General features: G+C 44.5%; 1 protein-coding gene across 5 annotated transcripts in view; it reads right to left on the bottom strand.

Moving 5' to 3' along the window:
* The window catches only part of LOC137534519 (uncharacterized), a 75,161-nt gene extending 47,906 nt beyond the window's left edge, over window positions 1-27,255 (bottom strand). Inside the window, exons 1-4 of one of the 5 annotated variants that reach the window (XM_068256055.1) lie at window positions 18,051-18,729; window positions 15,018-15,149; window positions 12,969-13,241; window positions 3,747-6,328 (exon numbers count right to left, since the gene is read on the bottom strand). In XM_068256055.1, the coding sequence (XP_068112156.1) occupies window positions 3,934-6,324 (2,391 nt within the window). In that variant the 5' untranslated portion in view covers window positions 6,325-6,328; window positions 12,969-13,241; window positions 15,018-15,149; window positions 18,051-18,729 and the 3' untranslated portion in view covers window positions 3,747-3,933. Of the gene's footprint in view, window positions 1-3,746; window positions 6,329-12,968; window positions 13,242-15,017; window positions 15,150-18,050; window positions 18,730-27,159 lie in introns of those variants that run through there. The other 4 variants (XM_068256052.1, XM_068256054.1, XM_068256051.1 and 1 more) reach the window with 4 other exon arrangements.
* Between the last annotated feature and the right edge of the window lie 34 nt (window positions 27,256-27,289).

Raw genomic sequence — 27,289 nt, 5'->3', positions numbered from 1 at the left:
ATCAATACCAGTTGCCTGGCAGCCATGCTGGTCTATTTCTCTGCAGTAGTATCTGAATAACACCAGAAACAAGCATGCAGCTAGTCTTGTCAGATCTGACTTTAAAGTCTGAAACACCTGATCTGCTGCATGCTTGTTCAGGGGCTATGGCTAATAGTATTAGAGGCAGAGGATCAGCAGGGCTGCCAGGCAACTGGTATTGCTTAAAAGGAAATAAACATGGCAGCCTCCATATTCCTCTCTCTTCAGTTCCCCTTTAAGAGTCTTCATCAGTTGTCCTTGGCAGATGCCTTCCACCACTGGGACCTCTTGAACAAAAATGTAAATATAAACACTATACCCCATCGCTGTGTTCAGGCACAGTAGTACAATGTTCCTCAGGCTCATTCAGAAATAGCACAGCCCTTTTGGGTCTGCTCTACAACTCAGGCACTATGAGTCTGTGTCTTTGAAGTTGACTGGAACCATTAGGGGTCTGCTTTTTCCAATGAAACACAAGGAAAATCCACAAGTGAGTTGTGATCATGCTGATAAAATATTGTCTGTGGACTTTGGGGGTACGGAGAGTTTGAAAAGTAGAAATTCTGGGTGGTGGCGTTTTTGGTTTGGGGCAGGCAGCAGGGCATGGAGCTAAAATGAAATTACAGTAGATTACCGTAAATCATTAACAATGGTTATATAAATAACCAATTCATTATCAAAGGCAAAGTATTAATATATATTAGCAGTGATTCCCAACCAGTATGCCGCGACAAATTCATGTGTCGTGGCAGCACAAGCTATGCATTGCTACTTGACGTGTTTCCCTGCTTTATTCCAGTCTTGCTTCTGAGATCCACCTCGTCTATTTAGAGCAGGGCTTCAAGAAAATGGCCGCCGATGTCCACAAATGCAGACAACGGTGGCCATTTTCTTGTAGCCCTGCTCTAACTATACACATAGCATATGCAGAGAATCATGGAGGGAGAAAGCGCTGGAACACATGGAGCTGGTAAGTGACCCACTGCCAGCACATACTGCTACTGGGGGCTCCTATTCTTAGCTATCTATACTGAGGGCACCTACACCTCACTACCTATCCTGAAGGCACCTACTCCAGGCTGTCTATCCTGAGTGCACCTACAGCTCGCTACCTAATCAGAGAGCAACTAAACCTTGCTACCTATCCTGGAGGTACCCACACCTCGCTACCTATACTGAGGGCACCTACACCTCACTACCTATCTTGAGTGCACCTACTCCTGGCTATCTATACTGGGGGCACCTATACCTGGCTACTTACCTACCTATACTGAGTCCGAGGGTGTTTTATTTTGGGGGGAGGGTTGATGTGTCACAGAGGTCTGAGCATTTGGTGTGACGTGTCATGACTTTAAGAAGGTTGGGAACCACTGCATATGGGTCATTGAAATAAATAGTTTATTGTATGCCAAAACACAACGCTGTTATAGAATATTTACTTGCATGGGTTCAAACATCTGAATTGTACTGAAGTTTCAAACTGGCTTTTCCATTGACAGCGTACATGACTGGCAAAAAATATAGATTGACTTGGTTGTAGTAAGGTTACACCTGCATAGTGACACTATGTGGATAATTATGCAAAGGACACAGCTATGTTAGGTAAAATAAAGTGCTACTGTGCAAATGTGATACATGTAGCGACATTATGTTGAATGGACTAAAAGGTGATTTTGTTAAAGGGAAGGTTCAGGGAGGGTGGAGAAAAAATAAAAATCAATTTCCACTTACCTGGGGCTTCCTCCAGCCTGTGGCAGGCAGGAGGTGCCCTCGCCGCCGCTCCGCAGGCTCCCGGTGGTCTCCGCATGCGCAGTACAGCCCGGCGGACGTCCGATGACGTCAGAGCGCCGGCGTGGGACGCAGAAGTGCCAGGACTTGGAGCGCAGAAGAGCCCGACCTGGCAGCCGGCCTGGCCAGGTCGGGTCGGCCACCGGGAGCCTGCAGAGCGGCGGCGAGGGCACCTCCTGCCTGCCACGGGCTGGAGGAAGCCCCAGGTAAGTGGAAATTGATTTTTATTTTTTCTCCACCCTCCCTGAACCTTCCCTTTAAGTGAACATCACTGTTTCTCTGTACACACAGCAGAGATTTTTATCTGAAGTATATACAGGTCCTTCTCAAAAATTAGCATATTGTGATAAAGTTCATTATTTTCTGTAATGTACTGATAAACATTAGACTTTCATATATTTTAGATTCATTACACACAACTGAAGTAGTTGAAGCCTTTTATTGTTTTAATATTGATGATTTTGGCATACAGCTCATGAAAACCCAAAATTCCTATTGCAAAAAAATTAGCATATCATGAAAAGGTTCTCTAAACGAGCTATTAACCTAATCATCTGAATCAACTAATTAACTCTAAACACCTGCAAAAGATTCCTGAGGCTTTTAAAAACTCCCAGCCTGGTTCATTACTCAAAACCGCAATCATGGATAAGACTGCCGCCCTGACTGCTGTCCAGAAGGCCATCATTGACACCCTCAAGCAAGAGGGTAAGACACAGAAAGGAATTTCTGAACGAATAAGCTGTTTTCCAGAGTGCTGTATCAAGGCGCCTCAGTGGGAAGTCTGTGGGAAGAAAAAAAAAGTGTGGCAGAAAATGCTGCACAACGAGAAGAGGTGACCGGACCCTGAGGAAGATTGTGGAGAAGGGCCGATTCCAGACCTTGGGGGACCTGCGGAAGCAGTGGACTGAGTCTGGAGTAGAAACATCCAGAGCCACCGTGTACAGGCGTGTGCAGGAAATGGGCTACAGGTGCCGCATTCCCCAGGTCAAGCCACTTTTGAACCAGAAACAGCGGCAGAAGCGCCTGACCTGGGCTATAGAGAAGCAGCACTGGACTGTTGCTCAGTGGTCCAAAGTACTTTTTTCGGATGAAAGCAACTTTTGCATGTCATTCGGAAATCAAAGTGCCAGAGTCTGGAGGAAGACTGGGTAAAGGAAAATGCCAAAATGCCTGAAGTCCAGTGTCAAGTACCCACAGTCAGCGATGGTCTGGGGTGCCATGTCAGCTGCTGGTGTTGGTCCACTGTGTTTTATCAAGGGCAGGGTCAATGCAGCTAGCCATCAGGAGATTTTGGAGCAATTCATACTTCCATCTGCTGAAAAGCTTTATGGAGATGAAGATTTCATTTTTCAGCACGACCTGGCACCTGCTCACAGTGCCAAAACCACTGGTATTACTGTGCTCAATTGGCCTGCCAACTCTCCTGACCTGAACCCAATAGAGAATCTGTGGGATATTGTGAAGAGAAAGTTGAGAGACGCAAGAGCCAACACTCTGGATGAGCTTAAGGCTGCTAACGAAGCATCTTGGGCCTCCATGACACCTGAGCAGTGCCACAGGCTGATTGCCTCCATGCCACGCCGCATTGAAGCAGTCATTTCTGCAAAAGGATTTCCGACCAAGTATTGAGTGCATAACTGAACATAATTATTTGAAGGTTGACTTTTTTTTTGTTTTAAAAACACTTTTCTTTTATTGGTCGGATGAAATATGCTAATTTTATGAGATAGGAATATTGGGTTTTCATGAGCTGTATGCCAAAATTATCAATATTAAAACAATAAAAGGCTTGAACTACTCCAGTTGTGTGTAATGAACCTAAAATATATGAAAGTCTAATGTTTATCAGTACATTACAGAAAATAATGAACTTTATCACAATATGCTAATTTTTTGAGAAGGACCTGTATTTATCATTACGGATAAAGACAAATATTACAATGTAAAAAATAGACACATTAGAATGCAGGTTATTCAATAATGATTTGCTCAAACAAAAGGAAATTAACTAATAAATAAACCATTAAAAATGTGGAATTGAAAAAAAGTAAAAAAAAATGAAATAAAATGACATAGTCAAGTCCATTTTTCCAAATTCTCTTAGGCACATTTCTTTTCCAATCATAATAAAGAGTTGGAGCCAAATCTAGATTGCATTATCTGTATTATCTCCTGGGTATCAGGACGTGGGAGAGATGCAATGTTTTGTGGCAAAGTTGAAGTACTGGATACCCAAGAAGTCAACAAAGTGCCTTGGCAAGCTCTAAGAGTGTCTTCCAAAATTGGACCAATGAAAGTGTATAGTTTGGGGTCATAGACTTTTCGAGTAACTAATTTTTTTTTTCCTGTAGGTGCAACGAATCTGTATCTTTTGCTTCCACGAGGGGCACTGTTTTTGTGCTGTTTTTTAACAACAGCCTGTTTTCTCCCTACATTGTGGTTGTTTGATAATGCAGCAAGCACTGTTCTAGCTTTCATTGAATCCATTCCATAGTGTATTCGTTTTGTTCTATATTTGATTACATTACTATGGAAGACTTTAAGAGGCCCAGTATGGCAAGACCAGATCAAGTTTTTCAGATCAGCCAATATTTGATGATGATTGACAATTGCCTCAAGTCGGTCGTAAGCAGGACTGTTTTTGTGGAGCCAGAAACCAAGATAGTGTTCGGTGTCTGTAATAGGATTATGATCACATTTCTCCAGATTTCCATTTTTGATCCACTCATGCTCATTAACAACATGATGTAAAAGGGACAGCCAAAGCTTTTTCAATTTGTCTTCATTATTTTCGCAGTGTTGAACTGACCACCAGAAGTGGTTGTAGATTTTGTCAATCCATGGAATCAAACTTTTGTTAATCTTTTTTTGGGATGCTGTTCTAATTTTTTTACTGATGTTCTTAGCGTAATGCCATACATCAAACTGGTGTATGATGTGTCCATATTTCTCACGCATCATTTTTCGTATTCCTTCATGTTTATCCGAAGCAAACAGAATGATGTCTAGACCTTCCGCGATAACCCTAGTCATGCAAATGTCAAAACCTAATTTTTCCATAGCTATGGAAGATGAACATTGAGTAGACTGTACTACTTCAAAATCAATGATTTTATGCGTCACAATGTCCATTAGACTGTATATACAATATTTTGCGCTGTGGCCTGGGCTATCACATTGCCCATCACCAGCTAATGTGATAGGTTTTCCCCTTGCTTCTCGTAAATTTTTTTTTCTCTCCGTCTCCCACGTCAAATTTATTGCAGGAAAGCAGAATTGTTTTTTATAGTGAAAGAAAGTCTCCTTACGGATTTGAGAAACTCCTAAAAGTCTGAGTAAGTGATACGTTTTTGTAAAATTTGCTCCACTGCAAACGATTCCTGCAGCTAAGAGTACGTTTCCAGAATAATGTCGTTTTATTTTGGGTTGGGATTCAAAAATTTTAAATCTATGTCCACCCTCACAAACTCCTCTAACGATCACCGCTGATCCTCGTAGTTGTTTATTTATTTTTACAATTTTTTGATGACAAAATGGTGAGTGTTGACATTTGACTTTACTAATCAATTCGTCTAAGCAGGATTCAAATACTAAGAATTTTCGCATTTTTGTAACATTTGCTATAAAATCAGGATTATCTTTATCGATGGTTGAAAGCAGACCATCCATGAATGGATGAAGGGTGACATCGGGTGGATCTTCAATATGAGTGGATGGGAAGTATTTTTCTTTCAGGGATGTTGATTTTTCTATTTCTTCAGATACATTTATCTGTTCTCGAACTTGGTGTTTAGTTTTAGGAGCGGTATCTTCTCCCTCAGTCGTTGATCTTCTCCTTTTTCGTAATGTACTGCTTTCACCTTTGATATGATTTTCTGGAAGTAATATGATTGTTGGTGGTTGTTGTTGTGATTCTGTTGCTTCTTGAGGGCTTAATTGAAGCAGATGATATGCTTGTTCAGAAGTCTGTGAAAAGCTTATATCTGAAAACAATGAAATTGTTGATGAATCAGAACTGTCTAAATCTTCAGTTTGGGTGGATGATTCAGTTGTGATAACATCTGTTTGGCTGGATGCATCATTGCTGCAGATATTTTTTGCAGTGGGCATAGCATTTCCACATAGGGTGCATGTACTTGAACATTCTCCCTTGTTTTTGGATTTCTGTTTTCTTCTTCGGAAGTTCAGAACCTGGTCTTCATTGATGTAGATATTATTTGGACATGGAAGAAATATGGTCGGTTCAGAACCCTTTTGAAGAGTTTTATTTTTTGAAGTGATTTTGTAGCACTGTTGTTCAAAGTGGGTTGAACAAATTCTGAAGACATCTGTATCTTTGCCCTCTAGGATTTTTTGTGCTACGGCCTCTAAATCATTGAATTGTTGGCCAGTGTTTGTTAGCCATTGTCTTATATTTTCGATGGCTGTTGGGAATCCGTGAAAGATAAATTTTTCTCCAGACTCTGGTTTCCCTTTTCTATTTGGACAACTCTCGATCAGACAGTACGGCATTGTTCTAAAATTAATAAGAAAAAAAAATTAGCCTACTAATTAACATATTAGTAATCATATAAAAGGTGAAAAAAATGCCCCGGTGTGGTTAATTACCTCTAAAGGTTGAAGCAATGTGATCATAATGAGGGTTCCCCTGTTCTCTTCAGTTTGTGGGAACCAGTACTGACAGACAACTAACACCAAATCGTAGGGGCTGCACAAAATGTTTCTAGGGGTACTAAGGAAATCCGGGTGGGGGGACAGATTGAAAAATATTGCTATGTTCTAAAGCACCTACTGTGCCTGCACAATCGCCAACAATTTTGTTGGCATACTTACAAGGAATGCCGGGGCTGAATCGCCTAGGCTGAAGAAGAGGACTGGGGAAGTTTAATTAGGATCCTGAGGTTTTCACCTCTTAAGGGTAAGTGAAAAGATTTCTATGTCTAAATAATAATGCACACAATTTAGCAATTTTTACCCACACTCTGACAAGTTAGTTTGCAAAACAGTTGAAACATTTTATGCGTAATGCAAACAGTTTCAAACACACAGCACAGGATTTTAGTGCCTAAACACCTGTTCAGCTACATATATAGGGTATGTTCCCCACATGCACGACACAATTTGTAACTGCACACCATTTATTCTCACAACATGAAAGTTGTTTCCACACTATAATCACTTCTGATCAAGCTGATTTTGGACCCCTTGCTGTGTGATACTCCTGTTTATTGCCTGAAGAGGCAGGGCTATGCGCGTGAAATGCGTTGCCAGTTGTTTTAGGAGTATGTGAATAAATTATAACTACCTTAATTGACAGCATCGTGTCAGTTTTTGGAGTGACTGGTCCACCACCGCCTCCTGAACGTTTTAGACGATTTTAGCATATTTTATCCCATTGGCGCCTCTGTACATCCGTACATATCAAGATATCCACCCATGGTGGAAGGGTGGCACAACGCGTTTCACGGGCATAGTCCCGCTTCTTCAGGCAATAAACAACAGGAGTGTCACACATCAAGGGGTCCAAAATCAGCTTGGCACCTATGTAACAGAGTTGCCAGTTGTTTTAGGAGTATGTGAATAAATTATAACTACCATACCTTGCTGTGTGATACTCCTGTTTATTGCCTGAAGAAGCAGGGCTATGCGCGTGAAACGCGTTGCCAGTTGTTTTAGAAGTACGTGAATAAATTATAACTACCATAATTGACAGCATCGTGTCGGGTTTTGGAGTGACTGGTCCACCACTGCATCCTGAACGTTTTAGACGATTTTAGCATATTTTATCCTATTGGCGCCTCTGTACATCCGTACATATCCAGATAACAACCCATGTCTTGGAAAGCAAACGTTAACAGCAGCCGGTCAAACCTCTCTGTAATGCCATGTGCCACATCAACATTAACTCCCCACCCTACCTTTCTTCTCTCTCTGCCACAGATTTAGCCGCCAACTTTACCAACCAAATTGTCTCCATCCATAAGGAAATATCCAGCTTTCAATCCTCACCTCCTACCACCCTCAAATCCAGTTCCTCTTCAACCCTATCCTCCCCTCACCTACTTCACTCCTACTACCATTGAGGAAGTCTACCACCTACTGCAGACTTCCCATACCACAATATACTCACTTGACCCCGTCCCTTCTGACTTACTCAGTCCTCACTTCCTGGCTTTGGCGCCAGTCCTCACTGTCCTGTTTAACCTCTCCCTATGCACAGGCACCTTCCCCTCACACTTCAAGCAGGCCACTGTATTACCCCTGCTCAAGAAACCCTCCCTTGACCCCTTACTACCCTATCTCCCTCCTGCCCTTTGTGAACCCGATACTCAAGGAGTTTTGAGGCAAACACCTGACCCAGTACTTCAATGAAAACTCCCTACTGGAGCCACTGCAATCTGGATTTCGGCATGCCCACTCAACCGAAACAGCTCTCACCAGAGTGGTCAATGACCTCGCCTTAGCTAAAGCAGAAAGCAAATACTCCATTCTCCACCTCCTTGACCTTTCAGCAGCTTTTGACACAGTGAACTATCCCTTACTCCTCCAGTTCGTCCCGTCCATGGGCATTCATGGCCTTGCCTTGGCCTGGCTCTCATCCTACCTCTCCAACTGCTCCGTCACAACCTTCAATGAGTCCTCATCCACCCCCAAACACCTCTTGGTGGGAGTCCCCAAGGCTCGGTCCTTGGTCCCCTACTGTTCTCTCTATACACAAACTCCACTGACAAGGTTATCTCCTCCATGTGTTTTAACCATCATCTGTACGCAGAGGACACCCAGATCTACCTCCAAACCCCTGACCTATCCACCACTACCACAGACAAGAGCTCCTGTCTCGTTACCCGTGCATTACAATGCTTGTCAATTAAACATAAAAATAACAAATATGCTTCACTGTACCCAGTAACAAGTACATCTTATGGTGACATAATGCATCCAAGTCACACCCTGTTATGCCATAACACATATACCTTGTTATGAACATTGCACATGTGATGCATTTCAAAGGGCCATACTTTACCCCATCAATATCAGCAAGAAATGGATGGAGATTCAGCCTGCAATGTATGGCCAGCCAACAAATCTCTTATAATCAGATTTGATTAAAGAGGGATTTGTATCTACATTGAATCTGCCCAGCGTGACTACGTGTATAGCTACCTTCACCATTAGTAATAATTACAACATCTGAACAGAATCTGGAATGATAAAGAATAAGCAAATACATAAATACATATTTTTACCCATACAAATTATATATATTATATGAATAATTTGATGAGCAGTATATCCAAACAGAAACACACACACACACACACACACACACACACACACACACACACACACACACACACACACACACACACACACACACACACACACACACACACACACACACACACACACACACACACACACACACACTATAGAGGGGAGAGGAGGGAGGGGTCCAGTGAACAGTGCCACACACTCTGGGCCCCAGGCCTAGGGTTCCCACCTCATCCCTTTAAATACCGGCACATCTAAGTTATACAGGTTCTGGGACTACTCACACATAATCAGTGCCTAAACTGCATCTAACTAGCCACAAGGCATGTGTAATTCATTTGTGCCGGTATTTATAGGGATGAGGTACCAACGCAGTGGCAATGATGACGCAGTGGCAATGATGACGCAGAAGTGGGGATGCGACGCAGCGCTGGGCACACGAACAGCGGTGGGGTTAAACACATACTCACTTGCCGGGTCTTGCGTGTGTGTATTGCCTACTTCTTCCTGTTCTTGCATTCCTTATCCCTGTAACAGCGCCCCCTGGGCACTGTTACAAGAAGATGGACTGCAACAACAGGAAGAAGGAAGAAGTACACACGTTCAGGACCCCGGCAAGTGAGTATGTGTTTAACCCTGCCGCTGTGTAACCCCCCCCCCCCTGGCTTTCTATACTGTGGCCCCCTATTACTAGCTGCCCCTATTCTGGCTACCTATAGTCCAGCCACCTATTACTAGCTACACCTGTTCCTGGCTACCTATACTGCGGCCACCTATTACTGGCTGCACCTATCCCTGGCTACCTATACTGCGCCCACCTATTACTGGCTGCACCTATTCCTGGCAACCTATACTGCGGCCACCTATTCCTGGCTACCTATACTGCGGCCACCTATTATTGGCTGCACCTATCCCTGGCTACCTATACTGCAGCCACCTTTTACTAGCTGCACCTATCCTGGCTACCTATACTTCAGCCACCTATTACTGGCTACACCTATTCCTGGCTACCTACTATATTGCGGCCCCCTATTACTAGCTGCACCTATCCTGGCTACCTATACTGCAGCCACCTATTAGTGGCTACACCTTTTCCTGGCTACTTATACTGCGGCCACCTATTACCACAGCAGCTATTCCTGGCTACTTATACTAGGGGCACCTATACCTAACTAGCTATACTGGAGGCACCTATAACTGGCTACCATACAGGGAAGTTGAGGAAGTGGAGCTCTGTAAAAATGCGCCAGAGATTAGGGCTCAGCCGGTGCCGTAATAGGAATTACGTCTAGTAAGTAATTTGGGCGCCGAGAGAGCACAAATTACTTTAAAAACACTGTAATTTGGCTGCCAGCAATAGCCGATAGCCGAATTGCATTTTTCTCCACTATCCATGGTGACCTGGAGGGCGACATGGATAGTATTTAACACTGCCAGGACTTTTGCAGGAGCAGGGTGAGCAGTTTTACAGCTTAACCCCGTGCCCAAATCTCCCAGGCTTAATCATATGTATGCTGAGGCAGTGGGGCACATCTGGCTACCATACTGGTGTGGGGGGCACATTATTTTATGTAAGGGCGCAGCCCGGGTCCAAATAATTGTAATACGTATTCCGTCATACCGTGGTTATCATACCATGGAAAATCATACCATTGCAACCCTACCAACCATAGTCATAGTCTAATGTCCTACCATATTATTATTATTATTATTATTATTATGGAGTTATAAAGTTTTGACATCTTCTGCAGCACTACACAGAGTACATAGTCATGTAACTGTCTTCAGAGGAGCTCACAATCTAATCCTACCATAGTCATAGCCTAATGCCCTACCATATTATTATTATTATTTAAAGAGTGCAGTCATGTCACTTTCTGTCCTTACAGGAGCTGATAATCTAACCCCTACCATGGTCAAAGTCTAATGTCCTACCATATTATTACAGTATTATGGATTTATACAGCGCTGATATCTTCTGCAGCACTTTACAGAGTACATAGTCATGTCACTGACTATCCTCTAAGGAGCTCACAATCTGATCCTACCATAGTCATAGCCTAATGTCCTACCATATTATTATTATTATGAATCTATATAGCACTGACATCATGTTTTTTTTGTGGACAAACACTGCATTTTTTTTTGGGGGGGGGGGGGGGGGGGCAGAGAGAGTGAGGGGGGCCCAGTAAGTTTCACCAGTATGTGTGTGTGAGTGTATATTGTATTGCCCATAATTATTTATGCCCCTGGCAAATTTTGACGTAGTTACTTTTTTTCAATCAGCAAGTAATTTTTTGACGGGAAAGGACATAGGTGTCTCCCAAAACATAATAAGACAATGTACAAGAGGCACTATTGTGGGGTGGGGGAACACTTCTAAGCTTTTATTTACATTTGAGCAAAAATGATTCATACCCTTTAAACTGTCACAGTCTGTGGGAAAATCCAAAGTTCTATACCATTCCAAATAGGCCAAGCTGTTCTAAAGCGTTATAATTACCCTGATTAATTGGGAACAGCTGTTTTAATCAACTCAACGGGTGAAAAACAGTAGCTCTCTGCAGTTGGTTTTTGGAAAGTCATGTCTAAGACAAAGGAGCTGAGTGAGGACCTGCAGCTGTACATTGTGGCTGCTCAGAAGTCAGGAAAGGACTATAAGGCCATTTCTAAATGTTTTCAAGTTCCAGTGGCTATAGAGAAAAGTATTATTAAAAAATACAAGATGTTCCGCACTGTGGAAAATCTCAGAGGACGTGGTCGGAAGCCAAAAGTGACACCTGTGCTGGCCAGGAGGTTACTGAGAGAGGTGAAAAAGAATCCAAGGATCACCACCAAGTCCATCTTGGTGAATCTGGGCTCTGACAATCTAACGGACACTGTACACTGCTGGGTTCCATGGATGCAGACCAAGGAGGATGCCACTTTTTGAGATAAGGCACACAAAAGCTCACTTGGCCTTTGCAAATGCTCATCTGGACAAAGAAGAAGACTGTCGGTCTTCCGTGTTATGGTCAGATGAAACAAAAATGGAACTGTTTGGTCACAATGATGTTTCCTTCATTTGGCGTAAAAAAGGAGAAGCCTTCAACCCAAAGAACACCATCCCCACTGTCAAACATGGTGGTGAGAACCTAATGCTTTGGGGGTGTTTTTCAGTCAATGGATCAGGGAACCTAATCACAGTAAACGGCACCATGAAAAAAAGAGCAATACATGAGGATTCTCAACAACAACATCAGGCAGTCTGCAGAGAAACTTGGCCTTGGGCACCAGTGGACATTACAGCATGACAATGACCCAAAACACACAGCAAAAGTGGTGAAGAGATGGTTGGACGACAAAATTAACGTTTTGGGAGTGGCCCAGCAAGAGTCCTGACTTGAATCCAATTGAGAATATGTGGAGAGAGCTAAAGATCAGGTGATGGCAAGAAGACCCTCCAACCTAAAGGATTTGGAGCTCATTGCTAAAGATGAATGGACAAAAATACCTGTGGAGACATGCAAAAAGCTGGTCTGCAATTAAAAGAAACTGTAATAGCCAACAAAGGCTTTTCTATTGATTATTGAGAAGGGTATGAATAATTTTGGACTGGACACGTTTTGCTGAAATGTAAATAAAAGCTGAGATTTTTTCCCCCACAATCATGCCTCTTGTACATTGTCTTATCTTTTGGGAGACACCTGTCATTTCCCATCTAAAAAATTACTTGCTGGTTGAATAAAAGTAACTTTAAGTCAAAATTTGCCAGGGGTATGAATAATTATGGGCAGCACTGTACATATTTATATGTGTATTGCATGTTACTGTATACTGCCTTACAGTTTGCATTACAAGTTTATATTGTTGCTGAAAGAATTCAGAGGTTTTGCAATGTTTACCTTCTGCCTCCTGCAACCCGCTCTGGAATCCTGGAATCAGACTACCTCACTGCTGTTTTTATGACCCACGTGTCTGGGCTCTTCACAAGTCACAGCTGTTCAAGATGTCCCAGCGCTCCCTCAACCTCGCAGACACGACGAGAGCAGTGACGCTGAGAGCAGGGACGTTGTCCGTGAGTGAAATACACTGAGACGGGAGCGCACATAGAGGGGCGTGCATAATGCTTCATCATTAAAGCAGAGGCAGTCCCTTCCTCATCTTCCTCGACAAGCCTTGACAAAGTCAAGAAAAGTGGATAAATTAGAGAGAAGGGGGAATTAGAAGAGGCTGCAGTTAGCCACATCACATTAGATCAGGTGCAGCATGTAGGAATGGAGAAACAAGGCTGTAAATTTTGTTACAGAGTCTCTTTAATATTTGGTTGCATACCTTTCGGAAAAAAATAACTAAAATCAGTTGCTTTTAATAACCACCAATAAGCTTCTTACACCTCTCATCCACAATTTTGGACCACTCTTCCTTTGCAAACTGCTCCAGGTTTTTGTTGCTGGAAGGGTGCCTTTTCCCAACAGCAATTTTAATATCTCTCCACAGGAATTCAATGTGATTTAGATCTGGACTCATTGCTGGCCACTTCAGAGCTCTTGAGCGCTTTGTTGCCATCCATTTCTGGGTGCTTTCTGACGTATGTTTGGGGTCATTGTCCTGCTGGAAGATCCCAAGATCTCGGACGCAAACCCAAATTTCTGACACTGGGCTCTACAGGGCGACCCAAAATCCTTTGGTAATCCTCAGATTTCATGATGCCTTGCACACATTGAAGGCACCCAGTGCCAGAGGCAGCAAAACAACCCTAAAACATCATTGAACCTCCACCATATTTCACTGCAGGTACTGTGTTCCTTTCTTTGTAGGCCTCATTCCGTTGTGCTTTACCAAAAAGCTCTACCTTGGTCTCATCTGTCCACAAGACATTTTCCCAGAAGCATTTTGGCTTACTCAAGTACATTTTGGTAAACTGTAGGTCCTCCTGGGTCTCCTGCCATAGAGTTTCATTTTCATTTGATATTTTTCCACAATTTTGGTTCTCAGGTCTCAAAACAATTAAAAACAAGGCCAGACCAAGCCACCAAAAACCCTCTAGTACAATGGTAATATTGGTAAGTAAGCTCAATAATAATAAAAACAATAGTATTGATAATCATGAGATATGACACCATAATGTACAATAAATGTGATGGTGATGGAATTTATTCTCAGTCTGTTATGGTCTTTGAAGTCTTCAGCATCACATCCAATAAACTAGTAACTAAATAGATATAAATAAATGTGATGCTGGACCAGAGACAGATCATGAGAAAATCGGTACAAGAAAACAATGCAATAATAAATATAGAGCAAAATTCCTGTTAGAAACACCTAATGAATATGGTGATGTAGACATGAACAATAGTATAAAAGTTAAAGTGCTGAGTGCAATGTGAACTATCTAAAGCAGATAGAGAATATAGTCCTTATAATGGGGTAAGCAAACCCAAAGTGCATAATGCATAAGGGGCCTGATTCACAAAGCGGTGCAAAGTGTTTGCACGCTGGTGAAAAGTCCTTTATCACGCCTAAACTCAGTTTAGGCTTGATAAAATGAAACTCGTGCGAAATTCCCGTGCGCAAAGTGTTGCGCGGCGCACGGTGCAGTACGCGCGATGCGCCCATTAAACCCTATGGGCGCAGCGTGCGGAATTGCGCAATTGCGTGCGGGACTTTGCGTATGATAACCAGCACAAAGCGGTGCTAACTCAGCGGTGCAAAGGTTATCACGGAAAAAGTCTTTTAGGCGTGATAACTGAGTTATCACCGCTTTGTGAATCAGGCCCAAGGTGCGTAATAACATTGAGGGGATGAAAAAGTCCCAGGTAAAGAATAGTGAGAAAAGGCTAGGGGTGAGCAGTGATAGGAAGGAAAGAGCCCATAAAGAGGATGGATACCAGTGTGAACCAAGTGCAAATGTAATTAGTGTCAGGAAGATGGCAAATAAATGAAGAGCTTACCAAATACTGTATATGAAGGGCTTGAGGACGGCCGCTCTGGCGCTCCTGCGCCCGTCCGACTGGTTCCGCCAAAGCTGCGTGAGGGACGCCTCTCCCCTGGAAGATGATGTTCCAGAATGTGATGACATCAATCTATTTGAATAAATGTCGATTTTTTTGTTGTTCAATATTACAGGCTTAAACCCTCCTAAAGACCAGGCCATTTTTTGCTAGTTAGGCCACTGCAGCTTTAAGGCCTCGCTGCAGGGCCATGCAGCTCAGCACATAAGTGATCCCCCCCCTTTTCTGCCCACCAACAGAGAGCTCTGATCACTCCTGGAGGGTTTGGTTTTTTTGTAAATATTTATGTCTTTATTTTATCAATAAATCTACCGATTTTCTTTCCCCCTCCATCCTCCCGCCAGCCAATCAGTGCAATCAGCTGTCATAGCTTCAGCCTATGACAGCGGATCGCTGCCTTGCCACTAAGGGGGACAGCCGTGTCACATGGCTGTCCCCAGGACAGAGTTGCCGTAGATTGCAGCGCGGTACTATGTATATGGACGGCAGTTTCACTGTCTAACAGTCTCCTAGTGGTGATTGCCTGATTGACTGATGGTGGAGCGGAGCTCCGTCATATAAGCGGAGATGCGCAATCTCCTGCAAAAGACGTCCCCAGGACTTTACGCTGATCTGTGTTAGGCAGTCCTGGGGGAGGCACCATGTTCATGCCCATCGGCGTGATGCGGTCTTTAACATGTTAAAGTACCCTGAACCGAGAGGGGATTTAATTAACCTCGCTAGCTGTATGATCATTTCTGGATTTGACGTTTCAGACACTAAAATCAGGAAAAAATCATGCCGCAGAGTCTCTGCAGCAGCCCCTGCTCTCACTCACCTCCCTGGGCTACAGCACTGCAATTTTACCTCCATTCTCCGGGTTGGGCTGTAACTCTGTAGTGAGATCACTGAAGTGATCTCACCAGTGATTCAGAGCCTCGGAGGACAGCAAAGAGAATGGCTACTGACGTCTGGATCCCCAGGGAGGTGAGTAAAAACGCCCGCTATGCTATACTCTGCATAGAGCACCCAGCGGCTAGTCCAAGCTGCACTGGGGATTACCGCCAGGGAGGTTAATATAGGTGCTGCAACATGGCACAGCCCCATTCTCATAAATAGTGCTGCGACATGGCACAGCCCCATTCTCTAGTTTAGTGTTCCCAGGGGTCCCCATTCTAGTCAACCAAATTCTTCGAGTGACTAGACTGTTGAATATGGGTGCAGAAGAAAAGGCATTTGTCCTCCCTGATCAGGCCCCCTTGTACCACCGACGTTTTAAGACCTGCAAGAAAAATCACCACCACACAACTCATCTACTCCTGGATCCTTTTGCTGTCTTTTCCGCCTTGTCAGCTCTTCCATTCCGCCGCTGTGTCCTCTCATATCAGCCAGCATCTCCACTCCTATGGCACTGACCCGGAAGTACTTTCAGGTTACTTCCGGGTCATCGCCATAGTGGTGAAGATGCCGGCAGATACGGGGGACATGGCGGCAGAACGGGAGAGCTGACGAGGTAGAAAAGACAGCGATGGGATCCAGGAGTAGGTGAGTTGTGTGGTGATGCTTTATTTTTTTCTTTTTTAAAGGTCATAAAACATTGAACATCGGTACAGGAGAACTTTAACTGTAGACTGGTGTCCATGGGAAAATAAGATATCCCCTGAAAATAAGGGGATATTTCGGAGCAAAAACTATTATAAGGCCCTGTCTTATTTTCGTGGAAACACATGTAGCAGAACAATGAATAATTGCCACGCAAGAGTTTTATAGCTTTTAATTGGCTAAGAACAACTTTTGAGTGCAGAGAATAGTTAACAAAAAAGGTCAATACTTGACAGATCATGGATTTTGAAAACTAAAAGACTTTGGGCTTGACTCACTATGCTTAATAGCGTGAGGTAATGTTTAATAGAACGAGGTAATCATATTATGCACATAAATTACATTACCGTGGCATCTTCATAGCACTGGCATGCTACGCGCGCTACTGACAACGTAGCGTGCGCTTCTTAGCAGCGGCTACTCTTTCCAAAAGCTGCACGAGTGTCGCATCGCTACTTCGATACTTCACTAGCGTGGCTGCTGCTAGGTTAATTAACAACACTATTGCACAGCTTTTGAAAGGAGCCACCACTGTTAAGGTGCACACACCGCTAGCACATGTAGTGTGCCAAAACAATGAAGAAGTCACAGTAATGTAATTTACACACGTAAGAGGATTACCTCGCACTATTATAGCATAGTGAATAGCATAGTGAATCAAGCCCTCTGTAATTCAGCCGAGACAATAAAAACCCACTGACGGAGTAGGAGGACAGATACCATTAGTTTATTTTCTGTTCAGGTTTGTTTTAAAGGAATCCTGAGCAGAGGCATAAATTGAATATCTGGACTTACCTGGGGCTTCCTCCAGCCACCCATAGCTGGGGAGGTCCCTCGGCATCCTCTTGGTCCCTTCTGTGGTCCCGCTGGCGACTCCGGTAAGCGTGCGTGCCTACGGCTCATCATCACGCCAGCCACTGTAAACATCCTGTGCATGCGCGGTTCTCTAAAGACTGAACCGTGCATGCGCAGGATGCTTACGGCAATCGGCACTATGTCGCACTGGGTGCGCCACGGGTGCATGCACAAGCACCTTCAGCTGAAGTCGCCGGATTACCGGAATTGTCATAAGACCACGGAAGGGACCAAGAGGAATGCCAGGGGACCTTGTGAGCTATGGGGGACTGGAGGAAGCCCCAGGTAAGTCCAGATTTATGCCTCTACTCAGGGTCCCTTTAAGAACTTTGTAGGGTGTTAATAGAGAAATAAAAACTGGCCAAAATTATTATTCAGAAGGCATCCCTCACTTTACAGGATTTTTACATATAACAGTACTGTAGGGACAGTAGAAAAAAAAAACTACAGTATATTTGATTAGCTCTGTTCCTTCTCAGAAAGGCAACATGTATTCTCTGTATTTATATAAAAAAAAGCAACTACTCTCCCACCTACCTTCTGCGGCTCCAAGAAACTCCTCCTTCCTGTCAGAGACACGCCTCCTTCCTCAGGACCACATCGCTGAGGTAATGTTTGCTCTGAACAAATCTCTGCAGTTTCTTCTGCTAAGTCAACCACACGGATACGTCATTACAGCTGACATCACTCCCACAGGAAATCTCTCATTATCGCCATCAGAGGTGTCAGGAACTGGGTAAACTCTGCATGGAGGTCAGTTCTAGGCCAAGTAATGTCACTGAGGCAACACTAAACAAAACTGAAAAAAACACAAATTGTATTGCTTTTCACTGATTTATATTTGCTTTATATTTATATTTAGTCAGTTACTAGGGAAGAGTGTTTTGTGGTGAGCTGCATTTCATTTAGGCTGCCGTGGAGGTGGGAGGGGCATTGCACATTGATGAGGACCTGTGGATTTGTGATCTGCAACAGCAGATATTACCTAGAAAGCTTAAAATTTATACAAAGAAAAAAGGGGAAGGTTCAAATGGAAAGGCCGTCCTGACACTGCATAACTTCCTACTGACCCTTCGGAATAGTACTGCTACTCTAGGGTGTAGCTCGGAAATAAGAAATTGTTTTGTCATGCACTTTATCGATGTACGATAAGTTTATGAGGCCTTCATTTATGACATGTTCACCTTAAAGAGAACCCGAGGTGGGTTTGAAGAATATTAGCTGCATACAGAGGCTGGATCTGCCTATACAGCCCAGCCTCTGTTGCTATCCCAAACCCCCCTAAGGTCCTCCTGCACTCTGCAATCCCTCATAAATCACAGCCATGCTGCTGACAAACAGCTTGTCAGAGCTGGCTGTGTTTATCTCTATAGTGTCAGTCTGCTGCTCTCCCCGCCTCCTGCAGAACTCCAGTACCCGCTTGCATCCCTTCCCTCCCTGCTGATTAGAGGGAAGGGACGGGGGCAGGGACCGGAGCTATGCAGGAGGCGGGGGAGCAGCTGAGACTGACACTACAGATGTAAACACAGCCTCACAGCATGGCTGTGATTTATGAGGGATTTCAGAGTGCAGGGGGACCTTAGTGGGGTTTGGGATAGCAACAGAGGCTGGGCTGTATAGGCAGATCCAGCCTCTGTATGCAGATAACATTCTTTAAACACACCTCGGGTTCTCTTTAAAGAGTAACTGTAACCAAGAATTGAACTTCATCACAATTAGTAGCCGATACCCATTTCCCATGAGAAATCTTTACCTTTTCTTAAATAAATCATCAGGTGGGTCTGGATGGCTAATATTGAGATGAAATCCCTCCCACAGTCTGATGTTGGGACCTAGTTCCTGACAGTTTCCTGTCTGTGAGCCTAGTTGTGTCGTGGGCAGTTGAAACAGCTGTTTTCAACTTCCAAGCAACCAGTATCTCCCTCTGAACATACGTATATCTATTAAAAGCAACCTTTTAGCCAATCGCATTGTTAGGGGGTGTGGTTATAGATAAAGGCAGTTGGCGCTGTCTGTTTTTTTTCTTGTCTACCAGTAGTAAAGATGATTACATGCATGCTGATTGTAAATCAAACAATACGAACAAATTACATGGCAAATATCAACCTTGATCTGTCTTCTATTTTTTAACTTCACACTTTGCAATGTACTCCCTCCCCTCTCAATGAGTGAATGCTTCCCTGAGTAGTGGGAAGCCTCTGAATTGTCCAGAGACTGTCTGGTGCCCACCAATTCAGTACTGGGACCATCTGAACATATTCAACAAGGGCTTGTCAAACATATTCTTGTGGCCGCACTCTTGTCTGTGTACAAGGGCAGGGACACCGCATAGACGCAATTATGGCCCATGCCTGCGCAGTAGCATACAGCTATTTGTGAATGGCTTTTTTCTCTGCAGGCCTTACTGTACGCTTATACAGACAGAAACAGGGCTGTGAGGAAGAAGAGGGTCCCAACAAGGAGCGGTAGTATGGAGAATAGGAGAAGCCTCTCAATCATCCGGAGGGTCCACTCTATTGAGGAAACTATCTACCGTTTATCTCCCACCCCCCAAAGGAAACCTAAACCAAAAGGGGAAAAAAATGAGTTCCAATTACCTGGGGCTTCTACCAGCCCTCAGAAGCGGTCCTGAGCCTGCCCCTTCAGTCACCGATCCGCCGGTCCCCCGCCGAGGCTAAACTTTGTTTCCCTTGACTAGCCAGTCGATGGCCACTGGGCCTGCGCAGCCCTGGCCACATGCGTCCTCGACCACGCTCCAATTGTCGAGAGCATCTTGTGCAGACGCAGTACTTGGAAATCTAGTACTGTGCCTGCGCAGGACGTTCCCGGCGGCGGGAGCATGATCCAGGAAGTGTGTGGCCAGGGCTGCAGGACTAATTATTTAGTCAAGAGTTTGGCCATTGGGCATTCTTTCCTTACCTAGATTAACATTCTAAATCTATCACAGGCGGCAACATCTTTAGTCCTGTCAGGCGTAGCTCTGCAGAATGTTTACTGACAGTTCTGAAACCAGTAGAAACTATACATTGTCTCCCAGAATTCTCATGGGGAGGGGGGATCTTTATATCTAATCATTCTAGGATAAGCATCACTGAGAGGGTGGGGCTACATACCAATAAACAGCAACATTTAGATATAGGTAGAAGTATTTTTGACGCTGAAACCAGGAAAATTACCATAAAAGTGGGTATCCTGAATAATTTACTGCATTCTACTTTGTGTGATTACAGTGCAACTTTAAAGATTATGTGAGCGAAAAACAATAAATGCTGATCTACTTACCTGGGGCTTCATCCAGCCCCTTGAAAGTCTTTGTGTCCCTCGTTGCAGCTCCGATGGGAGCCACTCATCTGCGGTGCCCTCTGTAGCGGCCGCCGATCTGGCCAGTTTGGTAGCTTTTGCCTGTGTTCACACTAGCACCGCTTGTGGGGGTGATCTGCGCAAGTGCATTACTACTGCGCTTGTGCACAAAGCTCCCATTCACACGAGCATGGCCGTGAGCAGCACGTGTGCCCTTGCTCAGACGCTGACCCTGTCAGGTCGGAGGGGACCGCAGAAGAATGGCTACCAGGGGAGTTGCGATAAGGGACACAGAGACTTCAAGGGGCTGGAGGAAGCCACAGGTAAGTAGACCAGCACTTATTGTTTTTCACTTAAGTATCCTTTAACCACTTAAAGAGACACTTAAGCCAGAAAAAAAAGAGTTTTACTCACCTAGGGCTTCTACCAGCCCCCTGCAGCAGTCCTGTGCCCTCGCAGCCACTCATTAATCATCTGGTCCCCCGCTGCCAGCTAGTTTCGTTTTTGCCGACAGGCCCGTCAGGACTGGCCACTTTTTCCCGCATTCCTCACTGTAATTAGCACTATTGCGGGACGCAACGCGTACAAAAATATGCGTTGCCGCATTACGAGCGAATAGATATGCGGCCAGTCCTGACGGGCCTGTCTGCAAAAGCAAAACTAGCTGGCAGCGGGGGACCGGAGGATTAGCGAGTGGCTGCGAGGGCACAGGACTGCTGCAGGGGGCTGGTAGAAGCCCCAGGTGAGTAAAACTCATTTTTTTTCCTGACTTAAGGTTCACTTTAAAGAGACTCCGTAACAAAAATTGCATCCTGTTTTTTATCATCCTACAAGTTCCAAAAGCTATTCTAATGTGTTCTGGCTTACTGCAGCACTTTGTACTATCACAGTCTCTGTAATAAATCAACTTATCTCTTTCTTGTCAGACTTGTCGGCCTGTGTCTGGAAGGCTGCCAAGTTCTTCAGTGTTGTGGTTCTGCTATGAACTCCCCCTTCCAGACCCCTCTATGCACACTGCCTGTGTGTTATTTAGATTAGAGCAGCTTCTCTCTTCTCTCTTATCTTTTACAAGCTGGATAAATCGTCCTCTGAGCTGGCTGGGCTTTCACATAGTGAGGAATTACAGACAAGGGCAAAGCTGTTTGCAGGAAGAAAAGAGCAGCCTGAAACTTCAGTGGAAGATAGCTGCAGGGGGAAAGAAACACACAAATGATCTCTTGAGATTCAAAAGGAAAGCTGTATACAGCCTGCTTGTGTATGGATGTATTTTCTATGTGTGGACATACTGTACATCAACCTACTTCCTGTTTTGGTGGCCATTTTGTTTGTTTATAAACAAACTTTTTAAAACTGTTTTTAACCACTTTTAATGCGGCGGGGAGCGGCGAAATTGTGACAGAGGGTAATAGGAGATGTCCCCTAACGCACTGGTATGTTTACTTTTGTGTGATTTTAACAATACAGATTCTCTTTAAGTACCAGAGACCTCTGGTACAAAAACGACGGAATACCGGCGAATCGCCGTATATACCCGCCACAACCGCATTCCACACGGGGATCCTCAGGACACCCACTCTGGGTGTCAGTCTCTTTGACGGCAGAGTCATGCAAGCCACTCAGGAACTCCTGACCGGCTCACGGGGCTCTGCAGTCATAGAGACTGACAGGGCGAGTGATCTGCGATGGGAGACAGCGAGGAGACAGCAGCGAGACCGGGGGAAGCGACAAAAACGGCGGATGCGCGCTGCAGAAGTGAATTAAAATCCACACCCTGTCAGCCAGATCAACATCAAAACAAGGCGTAGATTTCAATTAGCGTGGTCCGTGTTCTAATACAATCAAGTACAGTCCATCATTTGGTTCAAAATTTCAAACTACTATTCCCCACGAAAAATGATTGTCAGCGTCCAAACAACCTGAACAGTGATCAGGTGAGATGGTAAAATTCAGTCTGTCAGTAAGCGACACAGTGAACGCTGTAGCGTTACAGCAAAGGAAGTACTGGAATTTTTGCATTCTGTGCTCACAAGCTCTTATTATTTATTTGGCATTTTTGTAGTACTAACATTCTCTGTAGTACTTTACAGAGAACACTCAATAAGTCCTGTCACTGGCCAGCGTTCTCCCCAGGCTCTTTTAGCCGGGTGCTCCACCCAGCTAATTTTGGTGAGCACCCGGCTGCTCACTTAGCTCACTTCCTCATTCTCCTCCTATGCTGTAAGCAAAGTTCCACCGCCCCTGCATTCCCTTGGTTGTGCCCCACCCGGCTACGTTTTCATGCCACTCGGATGGAAAGCATTTCTGGGGAGAACACTGCTGGTTGTCCCTCTGAGGGGTCAAAGGGAGCCCCTACTGTAGTCATAATCTGACATTTCAATTTGCAGGATGCAAAAGCTTGTTTGTTGGGGTTGCATGAACTACTACTATATTTTCATGCTTTTGCTGCTTTTTCAACTGTAATGTGCATAAACTACAAACTATGTTTGTTTTTCTAGTGCCCTCTGCTATGAAGATATGGTTACATTATGAAGATAATGTAACCATATAAATAAAAAATAATAATAATAAAAGCATAGTGTCTGGAGAAAACCTAGGTGGAACCTACAACCACCACACACACAGAGTGGAACCCAGAAGTCTAGAGCAGGGGTAGGGAACCTATGGCTCGGGAGCCAGATGCGGCTCTTTTGATGGCTACATCTGGCTAACATACAAATCAGTAGGGGTTGTCAGATCCAGTTACTTTGTAGGACAAGATCCCCACACTTAGATTGGCCCAATAGGCTGCCTGTCACTTGACAGGCAGCCTATTGGGCCATAGTGCCGGGATCTTGTCCTACAAGGTGAATCAACCCCCAAGTCAGCTAGCTAATTGTACAAGCTGTTAGTCAGTATTTCTCCTGTCTGGGAAATTGCTGATATTGCTGAAATCCAAGAGAAGCTAAAGACGTGTCTGACTAAACACCTGCTACTTACTGTAAAATATGGTGGTGGTTCCATCATGCTGTGGGGCTGTGTGGCCAGTGCAGGGACTGGGAATCATGCCAAAGTCGAGGGACGTATGGATTCCACTCAGTATCAGCAGATTCTGGAGACCAATATCCAGGAATCAGTGACAAAGCTGAAGCTGCAGCGGGGCTGGATCTTTCAACAAGACAATGACCCTAAACACTGCTCAAAATCCACTAAGGCATTCATGCAGAGGAACAAGTACAATGTTCCGGAATGGCCATCTCAAGTGCCCAGACCTGAATATAATTGAAAATCTGTGGTGTGAGTTAGAGAGAGCTGTCCATGCTCGGAAGCCATCAAACCTGAATGAACTAGAGATGTTTTGTAAAGAGGAATGGTCCAAAATACTTTCAACCAGAATCCAGGCTCTCATTGGAACCTACAGGAAGCATTTAGAGGCTGTAATTTCTGCAAAAGGAGGATCTACTAAATATTGATTTCATTTCTTTTTTGTGGTGCCCAAATTTATGCACCTGCCTAATTTTGTTTAAACAATTATTGCACATTTTCTGTAAATCCAATAAACTTAATTTCACTTCTCATATATCACTGTGTGTCTCTCCTATATGATATATTTAACTGACATTTTTTATCGTAACAACAAACGATTTATACAGGAAAATCATGACGATTAACAAGGTTGCCCAAACTTTCGCATCCCACTGTATTTCCCAATGCCCCCAATAGTATCTCCCAACCTTTCAACACCCCCAATAGTGTCTCCCAGCTTTACAATACACCCAATAGTATTTCCCAACTTTCCAATGCACCCAAAACTATTTCCCAACTTTTTAACAATCTCAATAGTATTTCCCAACTTTCTACCCCCAAAAGTATTTCCCAAATTTTCAATACACCCAAAAGTGTCTCCAAGCTATCCAATGCCCCTGATAGTGTCTCCCGGTTTTCCAACACCCGCAATAGTGTCTCCTAGCTTTCTAACACTTCCAATAATATTTCCCACCTTCCCAATGCCCCAATAGTATTTCCCAACATTCCGATGGGAACTGTATGGGAGAAAGAGGGGGCCACTATACACCAGGGTACTGCATAGGGGAAGAAGGAGAGCCACTATGCACCAGTGAAGTGTATAGGAAAGGGAGGGGGCAACTAGTCACTATGGAACTGTATACAGGGGAGGAAGTGAGACCAATAGACACCAGTAAACTGTATAGGGGAGGGAGGGGAACCACTAGAAACCAAGGAACCCATACAGGCGTCAAGGGGACAACTAGATACCAGGGAACTTTATAGTAGCGGTGGGGGGGGGGGTCACTAGACACCAGGGAACTTATGGGGAAAAGAGGGGGCCACTAGACACCAGTGAAATGTATAGGGGTAGGAGGGGGCCACTAGATACCAGGAAACTATATGGGGAAAAAGGGGCATGCCGTTAGAAACAGAGTAATTGTATAGGGGAGGGAGGGGGGGGGCAGTAGTCACCAGGGAACTGTATACAGGGGAGGGAGGGGGACCACCAGACCCCAGGAAACTTTATAAGGGAGGGAGGACCATTGAACACCAAGGAATTGTATAGAGGGAGGGGCGTGCCACATGTGGAAGTGCCACATGTAAAATTTGGACATGGCTAAAGGTGTGGCAGGGCTGCATTGGTAGCTGTATCTAAGAGCGAAAACGGGGTGTAATAAGAAAGAAAAAAACCCAGATACTTACCTAAGAAGAGGCCTGGAGAACTCCGCTACTGCCAGGGACCCCCTTTGAAAATGCAATGAGCTTCCCTAGTGCACGCAGGACAGAGCCGCTCAGTACGAACAGGTTTGCCTTACTGCACAAGTGGGGCCGTACTTGTGCAGAAGCAGTATAGGTGCGCTCGTATACAACGGGGAGCGTGGCCAGGATAAAATATCTGACAATCTCTTGTCAGATATGTTCCATGCACCCACATCCTGCAACAGTGGTCCAGGACATGGAACGCCTCTAAAGAGGGAAGTCCTCCCTCTTCCTAGGTAAGTATCTGGGTATCTGTATTTGTTGTATTTTATTCTGTTATTTTATAAGGTACCCTTTAGGCTCCATAGCTCTGATTTACCCAGACTGGTGCTAATAATAAAAGCAAATGTGATGCAATTGCACATAGCACCCAATAGGAATCTTTGTTCCCCTTGAGGTGGCTATACATCATGTGACTTGGCAGCCGATCAACCAGCCAAATTATTATAATCGAATGAAAAGAAAATTGGTGCCGCCAAGCGCATCCCCGACCGACAAAGCAACCTATTTTCCGGGCGAAATTGGTGATTGCATGAATCGGTCGGACATGCTGCAAGATGTCGGGGTGTCCTGGTCGGTTCACAGCAGTAACAGCGAGCAATATCGGAATGAGCGACAAAACCCCAAATGCTGCCCCCCCCTAATGGTCAATGTGCTCACCCCCCGGTGCCCAGTGAACTATACGTTACCTATCCCTGTCAACTGCTGCCTCTGGGCACCGTCCTAGTCCATACACATGGCCCACGTGGTTGCTGGCGTACATGTGGGAGCATGTGATGTCACACACTCGCCCATGCTACTACGGAACCACGTGGGGCGCATGCATGGATGGATAAGCCCAGAGCCAGCAGCGGATGCGGTCAGGTAATGTATAGTGCACTGGGCATGGTGGGGGAATATATGTTCACATTGATTATTAGGGGCGACAGAGTTCGACCAGCAGCCGATTTGGGATCAAATTCAGCATTAAATTCATTGTGAATTGGCCTGCAATGTATAGACAGGCAACGGACGTTCCCGCACTCGATTTCCCGCTCGATTCCTGACGATTCGTTTATTTCCAACATGTCCGATTTTCATTTCGATGGATCGTTCGGTCGATTCGCATGTAGAGTATGCCAAATCGACTTAACAATCCATCGAAATGAAAATCGGACATGTTGGAAATAAACAAATCGACGGGAATCGAGCGGGAACGCACCGTGTGTATTCAGCATCAGATCAGAGAGAGATCTGTCTCTTGGTCGATCTGCCCATACATCATCTAATGCATGGGCACCTTTACTAGATTAAATCTGCCTGGTTGCTATAAGCAACTCTCCTTCTCTCACTCCACTTTTCTTTGTTCCAATTTTAGTAAATCAGGTTCAAGCACAGAGTGTAACTACTAATTAACCTCGCTATAAATGCTATTGCCCCAGCTTCACACTATTGCCCCTATAAGCTTCACTAAATTGCATGCATCTTATAATCACGTGACTCCCCCACAATCCGGACAACAGAGAGTTCTGACAGCCTTTTCTCTTTAGTTTCTATTGTAGAAATTAAACATAATTATGCATTGTTTGTAAACAATCACCCACACAAAAAGCACTCCTCTTACCTCCTCCGTGCTACAACAAAATGGCTGCCTGTGCAATCAGGGACACGTTCGCACACCACGTGGCCGACGTGTTATTGAATACAGAACTCTTCGCTCGAACTCAGATCAGTCATAAAATTACTGCTTCGTT

The sequence above is a fragment of the Hyperolius riggenbachi genome, chromosome 10 (genome assembly GCF_040937935.1).
Source record: "Hyperolius riggenbachi isolate aHypRig1 chromosome 10, aHypRig1.pri, whole genome shotgun sequence".
Taxonomy (NCBI): Eukaryota; Metazoa; Chordata; class Amphibia; order Anura; family Hyperoliidae; genus Hyperolius; species Hyperolius riggenbachi.
The sequence above is the reverse complement of the archived record's forward strand: the minus strand, read 5'-3'. Positions and strand labels throughout refer to the sequence as shown.